Source organism: Diabrotica virgifera, chromosome 10 (genome assembly GCF_917563875.1).
Source record: "Diabrotica virgifera virgifera chromosome 10, PGI_DIABVI_V3a".
Taxonomy (NCBI): domain Eukaryota; kingdom Metazoa; phylum Arthropoda; class Insecta; order Coleoptera; family Chrysomelidae; genus Diabrotica; species Diabrotica virgifera.
The window spans coordinates 90,876,480-90,898,036 of NC_065452.1; the positions used below are offsets into that span (position 1 = coordinate 90,876,480).

The 21,557-nt window shown below is 32.8% G+C and overlaps 1 protein-coding gene across 5 annotated transcripts in view; it reads right to left on the reverse strand.

Annotated features, from left to right (window-relative positions):
* Nucleotides 1-21,557, reverse strand: part of LOC114334477 (3-hydroxy-3-methylglutaryl-coenzyme A reductase) — a 490,400-nt gene that overhangs the window by 58,137 nt on the left and 410,706 nt on the right. For all 5 annotated transcript variants that reach the window (XM_050641423.1, XM_050641422.1, XM_050641420.1 and 2 more), the window contains 3 exons: nucleotides 19,874-19,984; nucleotides 11,540-11,814; nucleotides 1,361-1,692 (listed from right to left, as the gene is read on the reverse strand). In XM_050641423.1, coding sequence (XP_050497380.1) covers nucleotides 1,361-1,692; nucleotides 11,540-11,814; nucleotides 19,874-19,984 — 718 coding nt within the window. The remainder of the gene's footprint in view (nucleotides 1-1,360; nucleotides 1,693-11,539; nucleotides 11,815-19,873; nucleotides 19,985-21,557) is intronic.

Genomic DNA, 21,557 nt, shown 5'->3' on the forward strand with positions numbered 1-21,557 from the left:
GTGGTAAATAAGAAGATAATGGTTTTAAAGTTACCTTGTAGATCTACTGCCAGAACTTTAACCTGTTAAGCATTTGTCACTAGTTTTAAAGTATCTAATGAGAGTATCAAATAAGACCAATTAATCTTAATAGATAATTTGTTTTATTGTAGTTTTAAAATGGTTTATTCTCAGTTCACTTTAAAACTAATGAGTTTTATGAAGAACTTCCGGATTGTTTGGTTTTATTAGATTATTGTTTGTTACCTTTTAGTTTTATTGCAGTTTTAAAGATTCTCCTAATATGACTATTAAAACCTATTATTAAAACTACTTGATCTTAAGACTCTTATGTCAGTAAAACATATGCCTTAAAACTATTTTTTTAGTTTTCTTTAAAGTTGCTTTCTTAAAAGCAATTAGTAGGCTATATTAAAACCAAACGCTCTTAACTGAATCAATTTGGTTATCGTAAAGACTAAACTATGCTCTAAACAATAAAACTAAACTCATCCCCTCTTCTTTCATGTCCAAAATGGTCGACCATTTGTTTTAGAGCGAAACAGTAGTGTAATGTGTTGTAAAAGGTGGAAGTACAGTTAGTATGGAAGAAATAAGCCGCAAGTACTTAAAATATAAACGAACTGGTCATTTTAAAAGAAAAATATAACACACACAGCACTACGACGCGACGATTTTAGGTTAGATTCACATTAATACCGAGTGGCATTATTGACATCAGTATTAAAACTAAACGGTTTTAATTCCAAGGCAACCTTGCTTTTATGTGGGATATATGCTCTTGGAAAGGTATAAAATAAAACCATTTGATCTTAACAATTCTCTGTCGATAGACCAAATAGTATAATTTGGATTTCGGCCATATTGCTTTCCGGAGATGCTGAAAGCCATGATAGATCGCAAGAATCATTTAATATGGTAAATTGTCTTTAAAAGTCTCCATTTAAGCTGTTTGCTATCGCTGTTTGCTCCGTTTAAGCTGTCTGCACTTAAAGTGTCTTTTAACGTGGTTTTAAAAGCACCTTCACAGCAGCTTTAAAACCAATTTCTTAAGAAAACAAAGTTTTAAGGTTTTTATTTTTGGTTTTATTGACCCCTTTTAGAGTGAGCCATTTTATGCCGAAAGCAGTTTTATTGCAACCTTAAGGTTTACTTAAAAACCAAATGGTTTTAATTTTAGTTTTATTCTATAGTTTTAAAGCATCCTTAAAAGACTTAATAAACCCTTTCGGTGCTACTTGAGCGATAGGAGTTGGGAGAGACCTATGTCCAAAAATTGACAATAGAAGGCTAACAGGCTAAGAAGAATATAAAATTAAATAGTGTAATTACTCTATAATAGACCTCATATTATATTTACCTTGCTGTAATCATAATTCTTGAAAGGTAAATCAAACAATGGATTCTTAAGGTTAGCATCTTTAGCCAGAATTTTCCTTCTAATCCTTACTCCTCTCTCAGGATTATCTACAGCCTTTTCAATTTGATATCCTGGAATATGTTTATTTTCTACAAGGAGTATAACTTCTGCATCAGTTAGTGTTCCCGCACCCAAGTCAGAATCATTGTATATGGATAAGCAATCTTCTAGGCTTCTACATAATTTAGTCTCGTTTATATCATCTTCTAGTAATTGACCTGATTCAGTCTGACAGTAGATTGTCTGGACAGCTTTATCTTCAACATCTGCATCTAAAAAGTAATAATATTGTCATAAGTAAGAATATATGAGACAGCTGGGAAATGATTTAGGCGCAAATATGCCAAAAACACTAAATAAAAGTTTCTCAATATTGAGTATAAGCATGGAAATTTATTTCCCTCCTATTGCGCTACAGCCCAAGTCGAGCCCTAGCCTCCCGCATTTGCCTCCAAGTACTTCTGTCCCTGACTGCTCTCCTTTAGTTATCTACCCTCAAAATTTGTTTATTATCGCTTCTCACTTCGTCTATCCACCTCTTCCTTGGTGATCCTACTGGCCTACTATAGTTCCGCTAATCGTTCTACTAGGTGTTCTGTCATTAGCCATTCTTAGGCTCGGCGCAAATTGAACCTAAGCCAGACACAACCTGCGCCGGCGGACGGGTGACCCGTGCATTTATTTTTCTAGCGTGCCGCATATTGATCACAAGCCAACCCAACCGTTGGCCATCGACGTGGCGAATAGAGACGGGCAAAATCAGTGCGGACATGTAACGGTTACTTTTGATACCGGTTCTAAGTGGTACTGAGTACAAATACTGATTACAAAATAGTGATGTATCTAATCCTTGTACTGAATTGAGTAGGCAACTTAAAATCGGTATTTTCGTACTTGTAACTAGTAACGGTTTAAAAAATCTTACACGTCCATAGTAGTCGTACCGGTATGACTTTCGAAAAGATCGAATTTGATCATAAGCGGGTCCATAAAAAGATATCTTACACTGAGTATTTTATTTCTGCACATAATACCTACATATTTAAAATAATTTCTCCCCTATTGCTCGGTCATAACTCATATTCCTCAATTTACTGCTCGGATCACAATCATTTACAATTACTGCAGGTCATAATTCATAATCCCTCCGCTACTGATCGGTCATAAAAAATAACACCATCTGCATATTTTGTTTTTAATTTTTAAGCATAAACAAAAATGATGTAATAAACAAAAATGTAATATGCCGACAAGTTGAATTTGAGGGTAATACGATATTTTTATCGATCACGGTTTTAAGTAACCTTATTTTTTAATAATGTGATTTTGTAAAGGCATAACTTTGATTATTAATTTCGTATCGCCGCTTATTTAGTCTACCAAAAGTTATCAGAATTTAATGACAAAGACAACGCAGTTTTCACTCGGGGTGTTGACTATGCTAATACTTTTATTTGTCATAATAAATTGTACTTAGGTACCATCCGTATTCATTTCAGATACTTCCATCTCACAAACAAAAACACGTAGAAATAAACATCTGGCGGTGAGTCACGCGTCCCACGGCCCAAAAAAACTGTACGCCGATGACAAACGTTCCCAAGCGAGACCTGCGAACGGATGAACTAATAGTAGCATGCGCAATACTGTCTACGCAGTTCGCCGACGCAGGTTGTGTCTCGCTTAGGTTCAATTTGCGCCGGATCATATTATCAAGGTGACCTGCTCAGCTATATCTTTGTATTTTTGCATAATTTGCTATAGAGGGTTCTTTGTAATATTGGTATAACTCGTGGTTGAACCTTATTCTCCGTATACCATTGTTGTAAATGGGTTCCAATATCCTCCTTAATATCTTTCTTTCAAAAGTATTAAGAAGGTTTATTGTTTTTTTGTCATGATCCATGTTTCTACGCCATAGGTTGGTATTGGTCATATGATGGTTTTATATATTTTAAACTTTACTTCCCTACGTATATCTTTGGAGCCAAACACCTGCGATGGGTATGCTTTGTTAGCAAGTATTATCCGTTTCCGTATTTTCTCCTCCTCGCTGCCGTCTTCAGTTATCTATATACCGAGTATACTCGGTAATATGTGAGCTGTTTTACTACTTTAATATTAGCGTCGTCTATTGTCAAATTCTGCAAGTTCCGTTGTTTCCTTGCTTGTACTAGGTGTTTAGTTTTATCTACGTTGACAGTTAGACCTATTTCTTTCGCATTGGCTTCAAGCTCCACATAAAGTTCTGTGATGTCTCTTGTGGTTCGTTCCATCAAGTTTATATCGCCTGCGTATATCACTTATAACCTATTCCATACATATATATTAAACAGAGTCAGAGTCAGCCTATCTCTCTGTATTAGCCCTTTAGTTATCTAGGAAGGACATGTCAATTGATTTTGAACTCGTACTTTGCGCTTATGTGTGAGTAATCGTGGCTTAAACTAATACCAATTTCCTTGGTAGGTATAGCAAATTCTTGCATAATCAAATATATTTTATTTGTATTTATATTATCATAGGCTTGTCGAAAATCTACAAAGATTTGGTAGATATCCCAAGAGAACGGCAGTTCTCGCCAATGGCGCACAACCCCCTACACGACACTATATACAGGGTGGTTCATCTTATTCGCCTCGGTGTCTGTACGGAAAACCACTTGATATTTTAAAAAAATTTCTTCACAGTAATATACAGGGCCATTAATACTACAATCTAAAAATAATGTGAATTATACAGGGTGCTCCAAAAAAGAGTGGTATATCAAAGTTATATTTTTTCTTATGGAATGCCCTATATATGATGACATTTTTGAATTGACCTTAAAAAATAAGCTATACTTTTATAAGGGTTCCCTATACCTAAATACAGGGTGTTTTGATTTATTTCGATTTTTATGAAAATGTAAGGTTTTAGAAAAAAATAAATATCTACGAATCTAAGAATCAGTAACAAATTCCTTTTTGGATCTTAATAATAGACTATTTAGCATACTTAAACAGATGCTTACTGCAACAAAATTTCTTACAGGGTGGTCAAAATATGAGATTGTTCTATTAACAAATTCAAGCTGTAATAACTTACTTAATTTAAATGGAACACCCTGTATCTTACTAGTCTATCGCGTAGAAAATATACTTATCTTTCAATTTGTATTAGGGTTTCCTATACCTATCTGTTTACAGGGTGGTCAAAATATTAGATTGTTCTATTAACAAATTCAAGCTGCAATAACTTATTTATTTTAAATAGAACACCCTGTATGTTACTAGCCTATCGCGTAGAAAATTTATTTAGCTTTGAATTCTTATTAGGGTTTCCTATACCTATCTCCCTTCATTTGTTAAATATTTAAAGATTTCCTAATTTGCAAGCTTTAAAAATTAGAATTAAGTAAATATGTCGTGGTTACATATTATGTACAACACATCACCAACACCGGCAATGTACTTAGACATGATACTGTCAATAATACAATTTTCATTGTTATCATGTAATCACACAGAGTGTTGTATTATTTTAGTTGATTTTGGCCTACATGTGACATTGAATAATATGTTTCTAGTAAACTGCCTACCCTATATTAGATGCCGTATTCTGGAAGATACTTAAATTATATTTCATTCCGTATAAGTATTTTCCATATCTTAAACCAACGGTTATTAAATAGTTTTATGAACACCACTTTTTGTTTGAATCTTTGAATCGCAATTACAGACAATTAAATGCAATGGCTACTATGACGAAAACGAGCCTATTGTACAAAAATATGTAAAAATGGGCATTTACAGAATAACATGGGAATTAACATTTACAGAATAACATGTGTATTGAGAATGTTTACATGGAATTGAAGAGATTTTAAATATCTTCCATTATAAAGAATAGAATATCGAGTATGTCATTTAAAATAAGAACACTCTGTGTGATTAAACGATAAAAATATGAATTTTATTAACAAAAGTATCTTGACTAAGATATTTAAGTATATTGCCGGTGTTGGTGATGTGTTGTACATAACCACGACATAGGTACTTAATTCTAATTTTTAAAGCTTACAAATTAGGAAATCTTAAAATATTTCAAAAATGAAGGGAGATAGGCATAGGAAACCCTAATAAGAATTGAAAGCAAAGTAAATTTTATACGCGATAGATTAGTAAGATACAGGGTGTTCCATTTAAAATAAGTAAGTTATTACAGCCTGAATTTGTTAATAGAACAATCTAATATTTTGACCACCCTGTAAAAGATAGGTATAGGAAACCCTAATATAAATTGAAAGCTAAGTAAATTTTCTACGCGATAGACTAGTAATATACAGGGTGTTCTATTTAAAATAAGTAAGTTATTACAGCTTGAATTTGTTAATAGAACAATCTCATATTTTGACCACCCTGTAAGAAATTTTGTTGCAGTAAGCATCTGTTTAAGTATGCTAAATAGTTTATTATTAATATCCAAGAAGTAATTTGTTACTGATTCTTAGATTCGTAGATATTTATTTTTTTCTAAAACCTTACATTTTCATAAAAATCGAAATAAATCACAACACCCTGTATTTAGGTATAGGGACCCCTTATAAAAGTATAGCTTATTTTTTAAGGTCAATTCAGTAATGTCATCAGATATAGGGCATTCCATAAGAAAAAATATAACTTTGATATACCACTCTTTTTTGGAGCACCCTGTATAATTCACATTATTTTTAGGTTGTAGTATTAAAGGCCCTGTATATTTCTGTGAAGAAATTTTTTTAAAATATTAAGTGGTTTTCCGTACAGAGACCGAGGCGAATAAGATGAACCACCCTGTATATATATATATATATATATATATATATACACCCCGAAATGGTGGATGTGTGAATTGTTCGTAAGGGGATTTTTCCACATTCTCTATTTCATCTATTTTATATATATATATATATATATATATATATATATATATATATATATATATATATATATATATATATATATATATGTGAAAAGAGAAAATAATTATTCTCTTGGTAGCCCGGCGAATAGCAAAATCAAGCTTTATAACAATAAAGCTATGAAAGGCGATGTAACGGAATCCTTTTTCCGACAATACATCATGCAAACACCGTTTGGGCTAACCAATTCGTCTCTTACTGGAGAATACAGTAAAATGAAAAATAGATAATTGCATTTCAGTTAGATTCGAACCCCACCGGTGCCCCGACTAGTTTCGACTCATGTCAAGTCGTCATCAGGAGACACTAGGTAGGTGTTCGAAGCTAACTGATTTGCCGCTATTACTTCGTGAATTTATAAACTAAATCCACCAGAGTATACTTAGTACGACCTCTATATGTGAAAAGAGAAAATAATTATTCTCTTGGTAGCCCGGCGAATAGCAAAATCAAGCTTTATAACAATAAAGCTATGAAAGGCGATGTAACGGAATCCTTTTTCCGACAATACATCATGCAAACACCGTTTGGGCTAACCAATTCGTCTCTTACTGGAGAATACAGTAAAATGAAAAATAGATAATTGCATTTCAGTTAGATTCGAACCCCACCGGTGCCCCGACTAGTTTCGACTCATGTCAAGTCGTCATCATTAGACACTAGCTAGGTGTTCGAAGCTAACTGATTTGCCGCTATTACTTCGTGAATTTATAAACTAAATCCACCAGAGTATACTTAGTACGACCTCTATATGTGAAAAGAGAAAATAATTATTCTCTTGGTAGCCCGGCGAATAGCAAAATCAAGCTTTATAACAATAAAGCTATGAAAGGCGATGTAACGGAATCCTTTTCCGACAATACATCATGCAAACACCGTTTGGGCTAACCAATTCGTCTCTTACTGGAGAATACAGTAAAATGAAAAATAGATAATTGCATTTCAGTTAGATTCGAACCCCACCGGTGCCCCGACTAGTTTCGACTCATGTCAAGTCGTCATCAGGAGACACTAGGTAGGTGTTCGAAGCTAACTGATTTGCCGCTATTACTTCGTGAATTTATAAACTAAATCCACCAGAATATACTTAGTACGATGTATTGTCGGAAAAAGGATTCCGTTACATCGCCTTTCATAGCTTTATTGTTATAAAGCTTGATTTTGCTATTCGCCGGGCTACCAAGAGAATAATTATTTTCTCTTTTCACATATAGAGGTCGTACTAAGTATACTCTGGTGGATTTAGTTTATAAATTCACAAAGTAATAGCGGCAAATCAGTTAGCTTCGAACACCTACCTAGTGTCTCCTGATGACGACTTGACATGAGTCGAAACTAGTCGGGGCACCGGTGGGATTCGAATCTAACTGAAATGCAATTATCTATTTTTCATTTTACTGTATTCTCCAGTAAGAGACGAATTGGTTAGCCCAAACGGTGTTTGCATGATGTATTGTCGGAAAAAGGATTCCGTTACATCGCCTTTCATAGCTTTATTGTTATAAAGCTTGATTTTGCTATTCGCCGGTTACCAAGAGAATAATTATTTTCTCTTTTCACATATAGAGGTCGTACTAAGTATACTCTGGTGGGTTTAGTTTATAAATTCACGAAGTAATAGCGGCAAATCAGTTAGCTTCGAACACCTACCTAGTGTCTCCTGATGACGACTTGACATGAGTCGAAACTAGTCGGGGCACCGGTGGGGTTCGAATCTAACTGAAATGCAATTATCTATTTTTCATATATATATATATATATATATATATATATATATATATATATATATATATATATATATATATATATATATATATATATATATATATATATACTTACACGAAATTTTCGATTTTCTAAATCTGACTGAATTGAATATTATGCCAAATCCCACCTTTAAGTTCAGGAAAAGACTCGCCCATCCATATATCAATCATCCATTTTGGTCCAAGGGTGTGGATTTTACGGCCGTTCCTATTTAGGGTCTGTTTTTCTTTCTCGTCCCCAAAACTCCCAAAAATTTCGAAAATTTAAGTCCGACCTTTGCAGCTTGTGATAGTACTGATCATTACCTTTCCAACGCATGTCTATTGAAAATCGGTTATACCATTCAAAAGTTACCGAGCTCAGAAAAATGACTCAATTTCTATTTAAAAAAGGGAAAATGTTTGTGGATATGTATGTATACAGAGAGAGTCTGTAATTTGGAATAAATTCAATATCTCAAATACTAATTGTTTTTTTGGAAAATGCCCAGACCCGTCGATTAGTATTTCAAATTGTCCTTTTTGACATACAATAATACTGTATACAGGGTGTCCCAATTTAGAGATATGACGTCGTTGTTGATTTTCTTAAATGGCAACACTGTCATTTTGATAGCTATTTTGATAGGGTGTGTAAAGTTATACACAACTGTAAAATATCAAATTTTAATTCTCTACCATTTACAAGATAATAGAAAATAACAAAGTTATGCCTGTAGTTTGGAATAAATTCAATAACTAAAATACTAATTGTTTTTTTGAAAAATACTTAGACCCGTCGATTAGTATTTCAAATTGTCATTTTTGACATACAATCATAATTTATACAGGGTGTCCCAATTTAGAGATATGACGTCATCGTTGATTTTCTTAAATGGCAATTCTGTCATTTTGATAGCTATTTTGATAGGGTGTGTAAAGTTATACACAACTGCAAAATTTCAAATTTTTATTCCTTACCATTTACAAGATAATAAAAAATAACAAAGTTATGAAACACAAGTAATCAAAAATAATTGAATTTAATTATTTCAAATAAGCAAATGCTCATAACGTTGCCTATTGACAATTTGACAATAATTGAGGGCAACATTATGAGTATTTGCTTAATTGAAATAATTTAATTCAATTATTATTTGATTATTTGTTTTTCATAACTTTGTTATTTTTTATTATCTTGTAAATCGTAGGGAACAAAATTTTTAAATTTTGCAGTTGTGTATAACTTTACACACCCTATAAAAATAGCTATCAAAATGACAGTGTTGCCATTTAAGAAAATCAACGATGAGGCCATATCTCTAAATTGGGACACCCTGTATACATTATTATTGTACGTCAAAAATGCAATTAGAAATACTAATCGACGGGTCTGAGCATTTAAAAAAAAAATAGTATTTTAATTATTGAATTTATTCCATATTACAGACATAACTTGGTTATTTTCTATTATCTTGTAAATGGTAGAGAATAAAAATTTGAAATTTTGCAGTTGTGTATAACTTTACACACCCTATCAAAATAGCTATCAAAATGACAGTGTTGCCATTTAACAAAATCAACGATGACGTCATATCTCTGAATTGTGACACCCTTTATAGACTATTATTGTATGCCAAAAAGGACAATTTAAAATACTAATCGACGGGTCTGAGCGTTTTTCTAAAAAACAATTAGTATTTGAGATATGGTATATATGTTTATATGTATGTATGTACGTATGTATGTATGTATGTATGTATGTATGTATGTATGTATGTATGTATGTATGTATGTATGTATGTATGTATGTATGTATGTATGCATGTATGTATGTATGTATGTATGTATGTATGTATGTATGTATGTATGTATGTATGTATGTATGTATGTATGTATGTATGTATGTATGTATGTATGTATGTATGTATGTATGTATGTATGTATGTATGTATGTATGTATGTATGTATGCATGTATGTATGTATGTATGTATGTATGTATGTATGTGTATGTATGTATGTATGTATGTGGAAAAGCTAAACCGATCTGAATTTTTTTCTGTGTTTGAAGCGGGGGTCAGGGCCGATTTAGAACCGGTGTAGTTTGTGACTTTTGACCACCCATAAGCCAGCTATAGGACTTGGTAAGTACAAAACGGCATATTTTTTGGGGGTATATATCTTCGGTTCAAGAAGAGACAGTAGAACCGCAAATACACCAAATCAATAGTGTTGAGTTAAGCTTTCAAATGGTGTCTAAGCCGTCAGGATCAGACATACACACCGCTCAGTATAGCCGAAAAACTGAAAAACTAAACTTTGAAAATTTTGGTTTTTCGACAATTACTCAAAATTTCAACCTACGAATTGAGCCAATAACTGAGAGTTTGTAGAAGGGCTCTAGACGCATAAAACAGGGTATACCTCATATCTGGGAAGGAAAATTCGAATTTTTAAGCTATAAGCTTCATAAGTATTATCAAATCTATTTCCTATGGGAAAAACAGTTTTTCAAGCTCAATAATTCCTGTAATACCTTCAGTTATCATACAGATGAAAATCGGTTAAGCCGTTTAGAAGTTATTAAGCTACAAAAGTATAATCCAATTAACCATTATCCCCGAAATAGTTTATGTAGTTGTAGTGGTTACGACGCTAAATTTGATCGGGCAACGGGCAATCCGAGTTCATTTACCGGCCATCCCAATATTTTTTTTCAATCTATGTATTTCGAATAGAAAAAAAATCTAGTGTACATTCGGTTTACACTAGATCATTTTTGGGAGATAATGCGACAAAGGCGACCATTTATAAAGCTTATAACGTGTAATCGAGAAACATTACATTCAACTTCATACATTTAATTTATAAATAACGTTGAAAAACTCCTGATACAAGAATAAAAAACCGCTAAACGCCGTAAAAATGAGTGGCTCATACAATATTCCAGCTACAAAAGATCTGATATGAATATTACGTGGCGCGAAAATGTATTTTCATTTTGATGCAAAATAAAATTCTAGTTTTATTTTAAAATATTTTTTCATAATATTTGCTAAATTTGAAGTAAACGAGCCACAAAAGAGCTTCAAAATTCAAACTGTATCAAAGTTACTCTTTTGTGGCGCGTTTTACTTCAAATTTAGCAAATATTATGAAAAAAACTTTTAAAATAAAACTAGAATTTTATTTTGCATCAAAATGAAAATACATTTTCGCGCCACGTAATGTTCATATCAGATCTTTTGTAGCTGGAATATTGTATGCGCCACTCATTTTTACGGCGTTTAGTGGTTTTTTATTCTTGTCTTCATTATTCTTCAAATATTTCGCGCCTTTCTCGTGTTATTTAAGTGTAGTGCACTCAAAGAATGTATGTACCTACACAAAATTAGTAAAGGATGAGAATTTATTAATAAATTATATCTTACCACTAGATGAATCTGATTTTTCGTCACTATCACTTCTACCTAAAGAGAATGCGTGTGATGTCCTGAATATAGGAGGTTGAGGCAAATATTTGCTTTGTAGCTGTTGATTCAGCTTGAGGAACTCACTAGTGTTAGTGTCTGTTTCTAAATTTTCTGACATGGACGCTTTTATTTTCTCTGTGAAATCTTCTTTATGATCAAAGAAGATAAATTTTACCACCAACGCCAGTAACAAGATTAGAATCACTATGTGATCAGCACTTAAGGTAATCCATCTAAAAAAAATTATTAATGTTTATAACATGTTCCATCTGATTATGATTTGATGAATTATAGAATAGATAAATATGTAATTGTAATTTGACATTGTACCTACTAAAGATTTGTCCTAAAGATTTGTCCTAGATATATCTAGGACAAATCACTAGATTAAATAAAGAAAATCAAACCGAAGAAATAAAGAGAAGAATAAGATTGGCATGGGCATCATTCGGAAAACTGTCTTATATTCTAAAAAACAGAAATTACCCGCAATACCTAAAAACAAGAGTATTCAATCAATGTATACTCCCTGTTCTCAATATATGGCTCTCAGACATGGACGTTTACAAAAGAAAATATGGAAAAAATAGCAAAGCCAGAAAGATCCATGGAAAGACAAATGCTGAACATTAAACTATCAGACAGGAAAAGAAACGAATGGATCCGTAACAAAACAAAAGTGAAAGATGTCTCTACCCAAGTAGCAAAGCTTAAATGGAAGTTCGCTGGACACACCCTACGGCAGAAGGATGAAAGATGGACTAAGATGATTATACATTGGAGACCGTGGAACCACAAACGAAAAAGGGGAAGGCCACAGATGCGATGGTCGGATGACCTGAAGAAACACACTGGGTCAAGGGTCAAATTGGATGCAAATTGCCCAAGATAGAGAGGCATGGAGGAAGGAAGAGGAGGCCTATATTCAAGGATGGATGTTTAGGGCTGATTAGATAGATATATAGACCTACTAAAGAGTGCTCTTACTCTGATTATTGTGATTGTTTAATAGTTATATTCATATGAAGATATACTACATAAAAGCTGTATTATTATTATAAAGCCTATTATAGAGAATATATTTACAAAGTAATAATCTCAAGAAATCTTTTGCATAGATATATTGAAATTCTACTGTCTAATATTTGATCAAGTGATTTATTTATTATTGACTTGGTCACCATTACCCCATTTGTTAAATTAACATTTACTACCTTCGACGAATGACATGAGATACAAGACAACAATATCGTTACTTCATTTAACTTAATTTAACATTCATTATTCAGGTGATTCAGGTGATAATATTTTAACAACATTTACCACTTTATCAGAGTGGCATTTGAGAACATTTCAATGCTGCTTCATTACACATATTTATGTTTTACCCACATATTGACCCACCGATAAAAATAAAACACCAGACTTCAATAATGCCCTAACCCTAAAAAAATGGAAAAATCTGTTTTTTGGCCTAACACGTTGTGGAATAATGTCATATAGTTTAGTTATCTTAGAATCTGCATAGTGCGCCCGTGTCATTATTACCATTTCCGGATTCAGGAAAGGAAAATCTACAAGAGATGCGATATACATACTAAAGCAAATAATGGAGAAGGCGAACGAATTTAACATAAACTTAGAAATACTTTTCGTAGATTTTAGACAAGCTTTTGATTCCATCAAAAGAAACCAACTATTGGAAATATTAAAAACGCTACAGGTACCGCTTAAATTAAGAAAACTTATAAAAATGACGATGAGCCATACCAGAGTGAGTGTGGAAACGCAAATATGGGAAACAGAAGAGTTCGAAACAAACAAAGGAGTGAGGCAGGGTGATAGTTTATCCACAACATTATTCAACATGGCAATAGAATATATTACCAAAAAAATGAACAAAGGAACACTCAAAAATAGAGAAGGTCAAATTGTAGCATATGCCGATGACGTTGTGATAATGGCAAAGAAAAGAGATATATTAATGCAAATGGTAGAGGAACTCATACAAGAAGGAAAAACAGTGGGTTTGAGTATTAATGAAAACAAAACAAAAATGTTAAGATTAGGAAAAAACCCTACCAATAGAGAGGTCACAGTGGGAGGATAAAAATTGAAAGAAGTAAGTAAATATAAATACCTAGGTTTCATGCTGTCAAGTGATGGAACAAGAGAAAACGAAATAAAAGAGAAAACATTGGCAATAAATAGAGCATTCCAAGCCAACAAAAAAAATGATAAAAAGCAAAATATTAACAAAAACAACTAAATTAAGGCTCAATGAAACATTAATTAGACAGCCATTAATGTATGGAGATGATAATGACCAAGACAGACGACGAAAATTTGAGAAGAACCGAGAGAAAAATAATTCGGACAACATTAGGACCAATAAAAACAGCAGAAGGTGAATACAGGAGCCGAAGGAATAACGAAATAAATGAGGAATTAAAGGGGCACATATAGTCAGCAGAATAAAGAGACAAAGATTGAGATGGCTTGGGTATGTATGGAGAGCAGGGGAAGAAGCGATAATAAACATAGTAACAAAGTGGAATCCGGCCGGAAGGAGACGAAGAGGAAGACCGAGGTCCAAATGGCTGGAAGAGGTGAAGCGGGATCTAGAGGACATGGAAATCAGAAATGCAGAAGAAAGAGCAAGAGACAGAAGGAGCTGGAATCGGATATGTAATGACGTTTAAGAACGAGAAGAAATGGAGGACTGATCCCCCTCAAAATTGAAATTTTGACACACTGAATTTGAAAATTTGTACTAAGTATAAATATTTCCGGACTTAAATCTTTTCCGGACAAAGAATAATTATTTTCCTTTTAGGATTTCTACTATAATCAAACAAGAACAAGAAGGAAGAAGAAACTGTGGATTAATTATGAAATCTGGATTTAATGGAAAGTAGGAGGGTGAAAAATAAGAAGATGACAAAATACAAGAAAAATGACGAACATAATACTTTGCACCATCCACAAAAAAGGAGATATCTCTAAAGTCCTAACCACAGAGGAATTACGCTTCTAAATGTAGCGTATAAAATATTATCCAATATACTATGTATGCCACCGTATGGCACCTTATGCAGAACGAATAATACGGTAATACCAAGCTGGTTTCAGAAGTGGTAAAGTAACAATGCATCAGGTCGCAACGCTGAGACAAATTTTAGAAAAAATAAATACTGGAATATGGAATAGATGCTCATCACATATTTATAGAGTATAAGGCAGCCTAAGACTCTGCAAATAGAAGAGAAATGAATGGCAGAGCAATGAAAGAGCTGGTAGTACCAAAACAGTTAGTAAATTTAACAAAACTAACTCTTGAAAAATTTGAACCTAGAGTGCTAATCCAGGGAACTGTCTGAACCTTTTAAAACAAATAACGGGCAGCGCCAGGGAGACTCTCTACCCTGTATACTGTTCAATCGGGCTGCGGAAAAAGTACGTACAGTACGCCAAACATAGCTGAAAGTGTGAAATTCTTATTGCCTACGTGAACAATAAAGTGAGAAAGCACATACAAACGGTCTGGACCGTCAATGTGAGTGCAAGGTCAGTTGTATGACGAATGCACATCATGAGTGTGGTTATTTTCACACTTTCGGCTATGTTTGGTGGGCTGTAGATATCACATATTATCACAATCACTGGTTCAATATATTATAACAAATCAGTGCAAATCCTTGCCTATACTGATAATATTAATATTGTTAGAAGACGGAAAAACACCGTACGAGAGGCGTATGTAGCACTAAAAGGACCGGCTACAAAAATGGCTTTAATAATAAACACGACAAAAACGAAGTATCTATATGAAAATAAGCATGCAACCACAACTCCTACATCCTACGGCCACAATGTCATCACCTGGGAGCGCTCGTCAACACTGAAAATAACACTACCACCGCAGAGATAAAACGCAGAATTTTCACGGTCAACAGGTGCTATTTTTGGCTCAATTTAATTCTGAAATACTCAATTATATCGAGAAATACAAAGGTAAAACTCGACAAAACAGTAGTTCTCCCAGTCCTCACATATCGTTCAGAGACCTGGATTCTAAGAAACAAAGAGTAATGAAAACATGTTCATGTTAGGATGTCTCGAAAGAAAACTACTTAGGTGAATCTATGGAGCGTGAATGACAATACAGTGAGAAAACGATACAATTTCGAACTTTATAGAATATACCAGGAAAGATAGGACGTCTACGGTGGTAGGGCACGTTATGCGGATACGCAAAAACGCTCCTTGATAAACCCATTGGTCAGAGAAGTAGTGGAAGACCCAGAACAAGGTTGATGACATCGATGAAGACATGAGAAATATGTGAATATGCGCTTGGTGGAGAAAGGCGATGGGTAGGGTCGACTGGAGAGAAATTCTTGAAGGTAAAGCCAGAATGATGATGATGATCCATCAAAAAATATTAAAATTTTCAATTATTATGCACAATACCAATCAGACATCGTTGAAATGGACTACCTGAGAAGAGCTTGTCGTATATCAAGAGCAGAACTTACACCTAATACTAAAATTAGAAGAAAAACAGATAGAGTACATAAAACTTCGGAAATAATAGAAACTAGACATTTAATATGGTATGGACACGTGAAGCGGATGGACGACAACAGATGGCCAAAAAGAGCTATGGAATGTAATGCAAGTAATAGAAAGAAATGAGGAAGACCATCCAAGTCTTGGATACAAGGTGTTATGGAAACCATGAAAGACAGAGCCATTGATGAAGCCACCTGGAGAGATGACGAGAAAAATATGGCAACGGAAATGCGGGAAGCGGCAGAAGCTGTAGGACCCTCACTTATACATACATACCAAGCAGTCCCACTAAAAGTATCGCTGTCCAAATTAGTCCAAGATCAAAAACCGGGAAGACGATTTAGAAATATTGAAAAGTAATACAGGGCGTTTCATTGGGAAACGGAAATACTTGAATGGTGAATAGAGGTCACCGAGGTGGTTCTAAATGTACTACATTTTTTGCCCTACCGACTTGTATAACTGAGTTACAGGGTGTTTTATCGATTTTGCTCATTTCTTTTCTAAGCCATAACTTTAGAACCACCCTGTATATTTTTTTGATATTTGGTACAAATATGTCTCATTCTAGACCCAAACGACTGACATGCTAATCACTGGAAAATCCAGGTCCGGATTAACAAAAAATTATAAAGTAATTGTGACCTTAAAACAATACCCTGTATATTGAAATTTTGAAAATCTGTTTGCATATTTGAAAAGAGCACAAAAAGCTAAGTTTATTGGTTCGCTTCAATTTTTCGGCCAGACAATTTTTTGACTTTAATTTTGAAATTATATTGATTTTTTTAAGAACTCTGATATTCAAAAGCAGGTATATTAACTTTTAATTATAAATTATTAAAGTTAATGAATAAATACTCATTTTAAAAAGAATCAATAATTATTTACTACATTGGAACGACCCAATTACTAATGACAAGAAAAATCCAGGTCCGGATTAACAAAAAAATATAAAGTAATTTTGACCTTGAACCAACACCCTGTATATTGAAATTTTAAAAATTTGTCTGCGCATTTTAAAAGAGTATAAAAACTGTGATTAAAGGTTCATTTTAATTTTTTGCGCAGATGATTTAATTACATCAATTTTGAAATTATATTGAAATTTTAAAGAACTCTGAGATTAAAAACCCGGTATTATTAACTTTTAATAATTCAATGTTAATGACATTAAAAATTAAAATTCAAAATAAATTAAATTCAAATTAAAAAATAAATGATTAAAAATTAGAATTGCGAGAATTGGGATATTTTAATGATTTAGTAAAGAATTAAAAAACAGCTATATCTAATAAAAAAATTCGTTTAAACAATTCAACAATTTAACAGAAATTAAAAATATTTGAACTATAGCATGTCCGCCATTTTGTTCGATGCATTTACTTGCTCGTTTTAAAAGATTTAGAATCGATTTTCTAATTATGTACCTTAATTTTTTGGCCAATTTCTTGTCACCGTGACAGAATTAATCAATATGATTTCAAAATTGCCGTAATTAAATTATCTGCGCAAAAATTTGACATGCACCTTTTAACGCAGTTGTTTATTCTCTTTTAAAATATGCAAACAAATTTTCAAAATTTCAATATACAGAGTGTTGTTTCAAGGTCACAATTACTTTATATTTTTTTTGTTAACCCGTACCTGGATTTTTCTTGTGATTAGTAATTGGGTCTTTCCAATGTGGTAAATAAGTATTGATTATTTTTAAAATGCGTATTTATTCATTAACTTTAATAATTTATAACTAAAAGTTAATAATACCAGCTTTTGAATGTCAGAGTTCTTAAAAAACTCAATATAATTTCAAAATTAAAGTCATAAAATTGTCTGGCCGAAAAATTGAAGCGAACCATTAAATTTAGTTTTTGTGCTCTTTTCAAATATGCAAACACATTTTCAAAATTTGAATATACAGGGTGTTGTTTTAAGGTCACAATTACTTTATAATTTTTTGTTAATCCGGACCTGGATTTTTCTTATTAGTATGTCGGTCGTTTGGGTTTTGAATGAGACATATGTGTACCAAATATCAAAAAAATATACAGGGTGAATATACAGGGAAATGGGCAAAATCGATAAAACACCCTGTAGAACCGGCTCGGTGGCCTTTATTCACCATTAAAGTATTTTCGTTTCCCAATGAAACAGCGTGTATAATGAGAAGGTTATCAAGAAATCAAAATGTAAAGTAAAGCGCATTAAAATAATAAGAATTACTAACTGAATTCCTTTTTGTCCAGCAAGTTCCTGAAATATTAAGACTAAAGATTAAAGATATTAAAAGTAATGTGGCGATACCTAACAATAATAACCTGCGTGCTAAATATGGGTGGGTTGTGATTGCGCGCCGCGGTCAAATACCTCCTGGGGTACTGAAATTTACCTTTAAGAGGGTTGCTGTGATTGCGCGCAACGGAAGGATTAAGGCAGGTAGACAAAACGGTATATTGTGATTGTGCGCAGCGGTCAAATACCTCCTGGGGTACTCTACACTCTAATACCCGAAAGTTAGGTTTGGACCGAAGGGTTAGGTCTTCCTGCTTTGAAAATTGTACTGTATAATATATAATATATATAATATATTAATTTTTTAATTAATTAATCAATATTATAATAGGGTATCCTCGTCTAATAAAGATTTCATAGATATACCTATGTTATTTTATTCATTCTTTCAAGTACCTAAACCTAATACATTTACATTGGTTATTTTTGTATCACAAATAAAATAAATATTTAACTTTAAAGAGACACACAGTATTTAATACATATTGTACCTTCATATTAAAAAATGTTTTATTTGTTTATGATCATATTAAACTGTAAAAATTATACATCAAAGTATGTAAAAAAGATTTTATTGAAAATCACAATCAATAAATTTCTAAACATTTGAGTTAAACGGTTAAACCACAGTATTAAAAACAAATGAAATAAACACAGAATGAAAACGAATAAGAAGTAAATAAAACTTCCGTTTACTATAATTTACGACTTTGCGCGCAATCACAGCATACCTTTTTAAAGACGTGCGCGCAATTGCACCATTGGCTTAGATACCCTGTTGAGAACCCTGACCGCTGCGCGCAATTGCAGTCTGCCCCTAAATATAACGAAAATGTCGCCAAGTACGCAGATCTAGAATTTCAAATACGGAGACAATGGAGGATGGAATGTACCCAGACAATACCAATTATTCTTTCTACTACTGGAGTCATTCCAAAGAACCTACTAGAAAACATAAAAAAGTTTGGTCTGAATGAACATTTCTATAAGACTATGCAGAAAGCTGTGCTACTCTTGACGTTCAGATGCGTACAAAAATTTTTGAGAGATACTCCGGCGTATCAAGTTACCTAGGGCTCGATAACACGAAAAGAATCCCACCAGAGCTCAATCCTTTTATACCGTAGGTATCTGGGATAAGCGAATTATCCCGTTACAGGCAGTGTGAGCCGTATGGCTAAATCTGGTTTAAAAGTAAGACAATTAAATTAAATAAAACTGGAATAAACTGGAACATATCTGTAGAAATATAAAAGGATGTAAGGGAATAACTAATACAAAACTAAATCACAAATATCTACAACATTGAAGATAGGTGTAATGATGTATTTCAAGAATTGAATTAGTAATAATGAGTAGCTATGATTATAACTATTATAAGCATCTATTTTAGTAAGTAACTGAATATATAAAAAGATGACTTACTTCATAATATATCCATGTAAAGCATTTTCTTCGGTACGGTTGAGAGTGATATGCTGTTCGACAACCAATGAACCAATATCATCAGTGTCCTCTTCTTTGAATGGCCAACGACTAAAACCGAAAACGTTTGTTTTTATAGTTCATTTTAGCGTTCTACATGTTAACGTCATTACTTCGTAAATATTAAATGGATATCCTACTACATGATAAGAAAGTAAGTTAGTAGACAACAAAAGAAAAAGGTGTACCATTACACTCAACGAAAAAGGAAAAATGTTAATTCAGACAACAAACGCAATACTTAAAATTTGTCCAATTCTTGGTTTAATTGGGACAACAAAACGATGTTCATCAATTCATTATTTTCGTTCGTTGAGCCAATGTATTACGTTTATTGAATGGATGAACATTCATTATGTATACCATAATATCACTTTATTGGTATTACGAACTCTGTTCATTGAGTCAACGAACACTATTTATTGAAACAACAACGTCGTTAATTGACCGACGAAGACTATTCGTTGTGTCAATAACAGTGTTATTTCTCCTAACGTATTTCGTTTATTTCTACAATTATTTCCGTTTACTGTTACAATTAATTCCGGTTATTCCCACAATAAATAAGGATTTTCTTACAAGCAATTCTATTCATTCTTACAATCAGTTTCGTTCATTCCTACTATGAACGTATTTTATATTAATAATTACTGAATGCAATAGCCCAATGTATGATATTAATTAATAATAATTTTTTAAATCTGCCTTTTTTTCCTTAACCTAAAGGACTTTGGATAAAGGACTGTGTGATTTTTCATATGATTTCACTTATACAGTGTACTGGAATAAGTGTTACACTCCCCCACCCCCTTATTAACTTATTTATTTTTAGCACATAAGCAAAACGCTCGGACAGGTCGATTTATAAAATAATCAAAGTATATTATAACATAAATGTTTCGAACTTTACACGATCCCTCTTCAGGTGACAGGCGCGGCGTAACTTTGATTTTTTTTAATGGGAAAGTACGTCATGTGACAGCTTATTTAAAAGCGTTTAAAATAGTGATTCCAAAAATGTATAACACTTTAATCCTTTTTGAGAGCGCAGGTGCAAAATTTCGATCGAATTCTTTTTAAACGCATTAATTTTTTTTGGAATTCTGAGAAAACTAATAAGTATTTTTGAAAAATTTAAACGCAGAATAAAATATTACATTATTACCGAGGGCAGAAAGTCCCTTAGAATAAACAAAAAGTTTCTGTTGAATGGTATGCCTATTTGAAATTAAAAATCATACTAAATTTTCTCTTTTTCACCCCTGTGACTTATTAAAATAATCATTACAGAGGTTCTCAGGGACTTCAGACCCTCGATAATACTGTAATATTTTATTTTGCATTTAAATTTTCAAAAATAATAATTAGTTTTCTCAGGATTCGAAAAAAATTAATACATTTAAAAATAATTCGACCGAAATTTCACGATAATAGACACACAAAAACTTCCTTCTACTACGGACTACACTTGAAAACGAAATGCAATTATTATTCGGCACTTCGGTAACACAGAGAAGCTAGGGGTATCACGATAAGGAAAAGCCGTTAACTTTCAAATGGTTAAGCAAAACATTTATTGTCTCAACAACTACGATTATTGTCACAATAAACGCATTGATTGTGG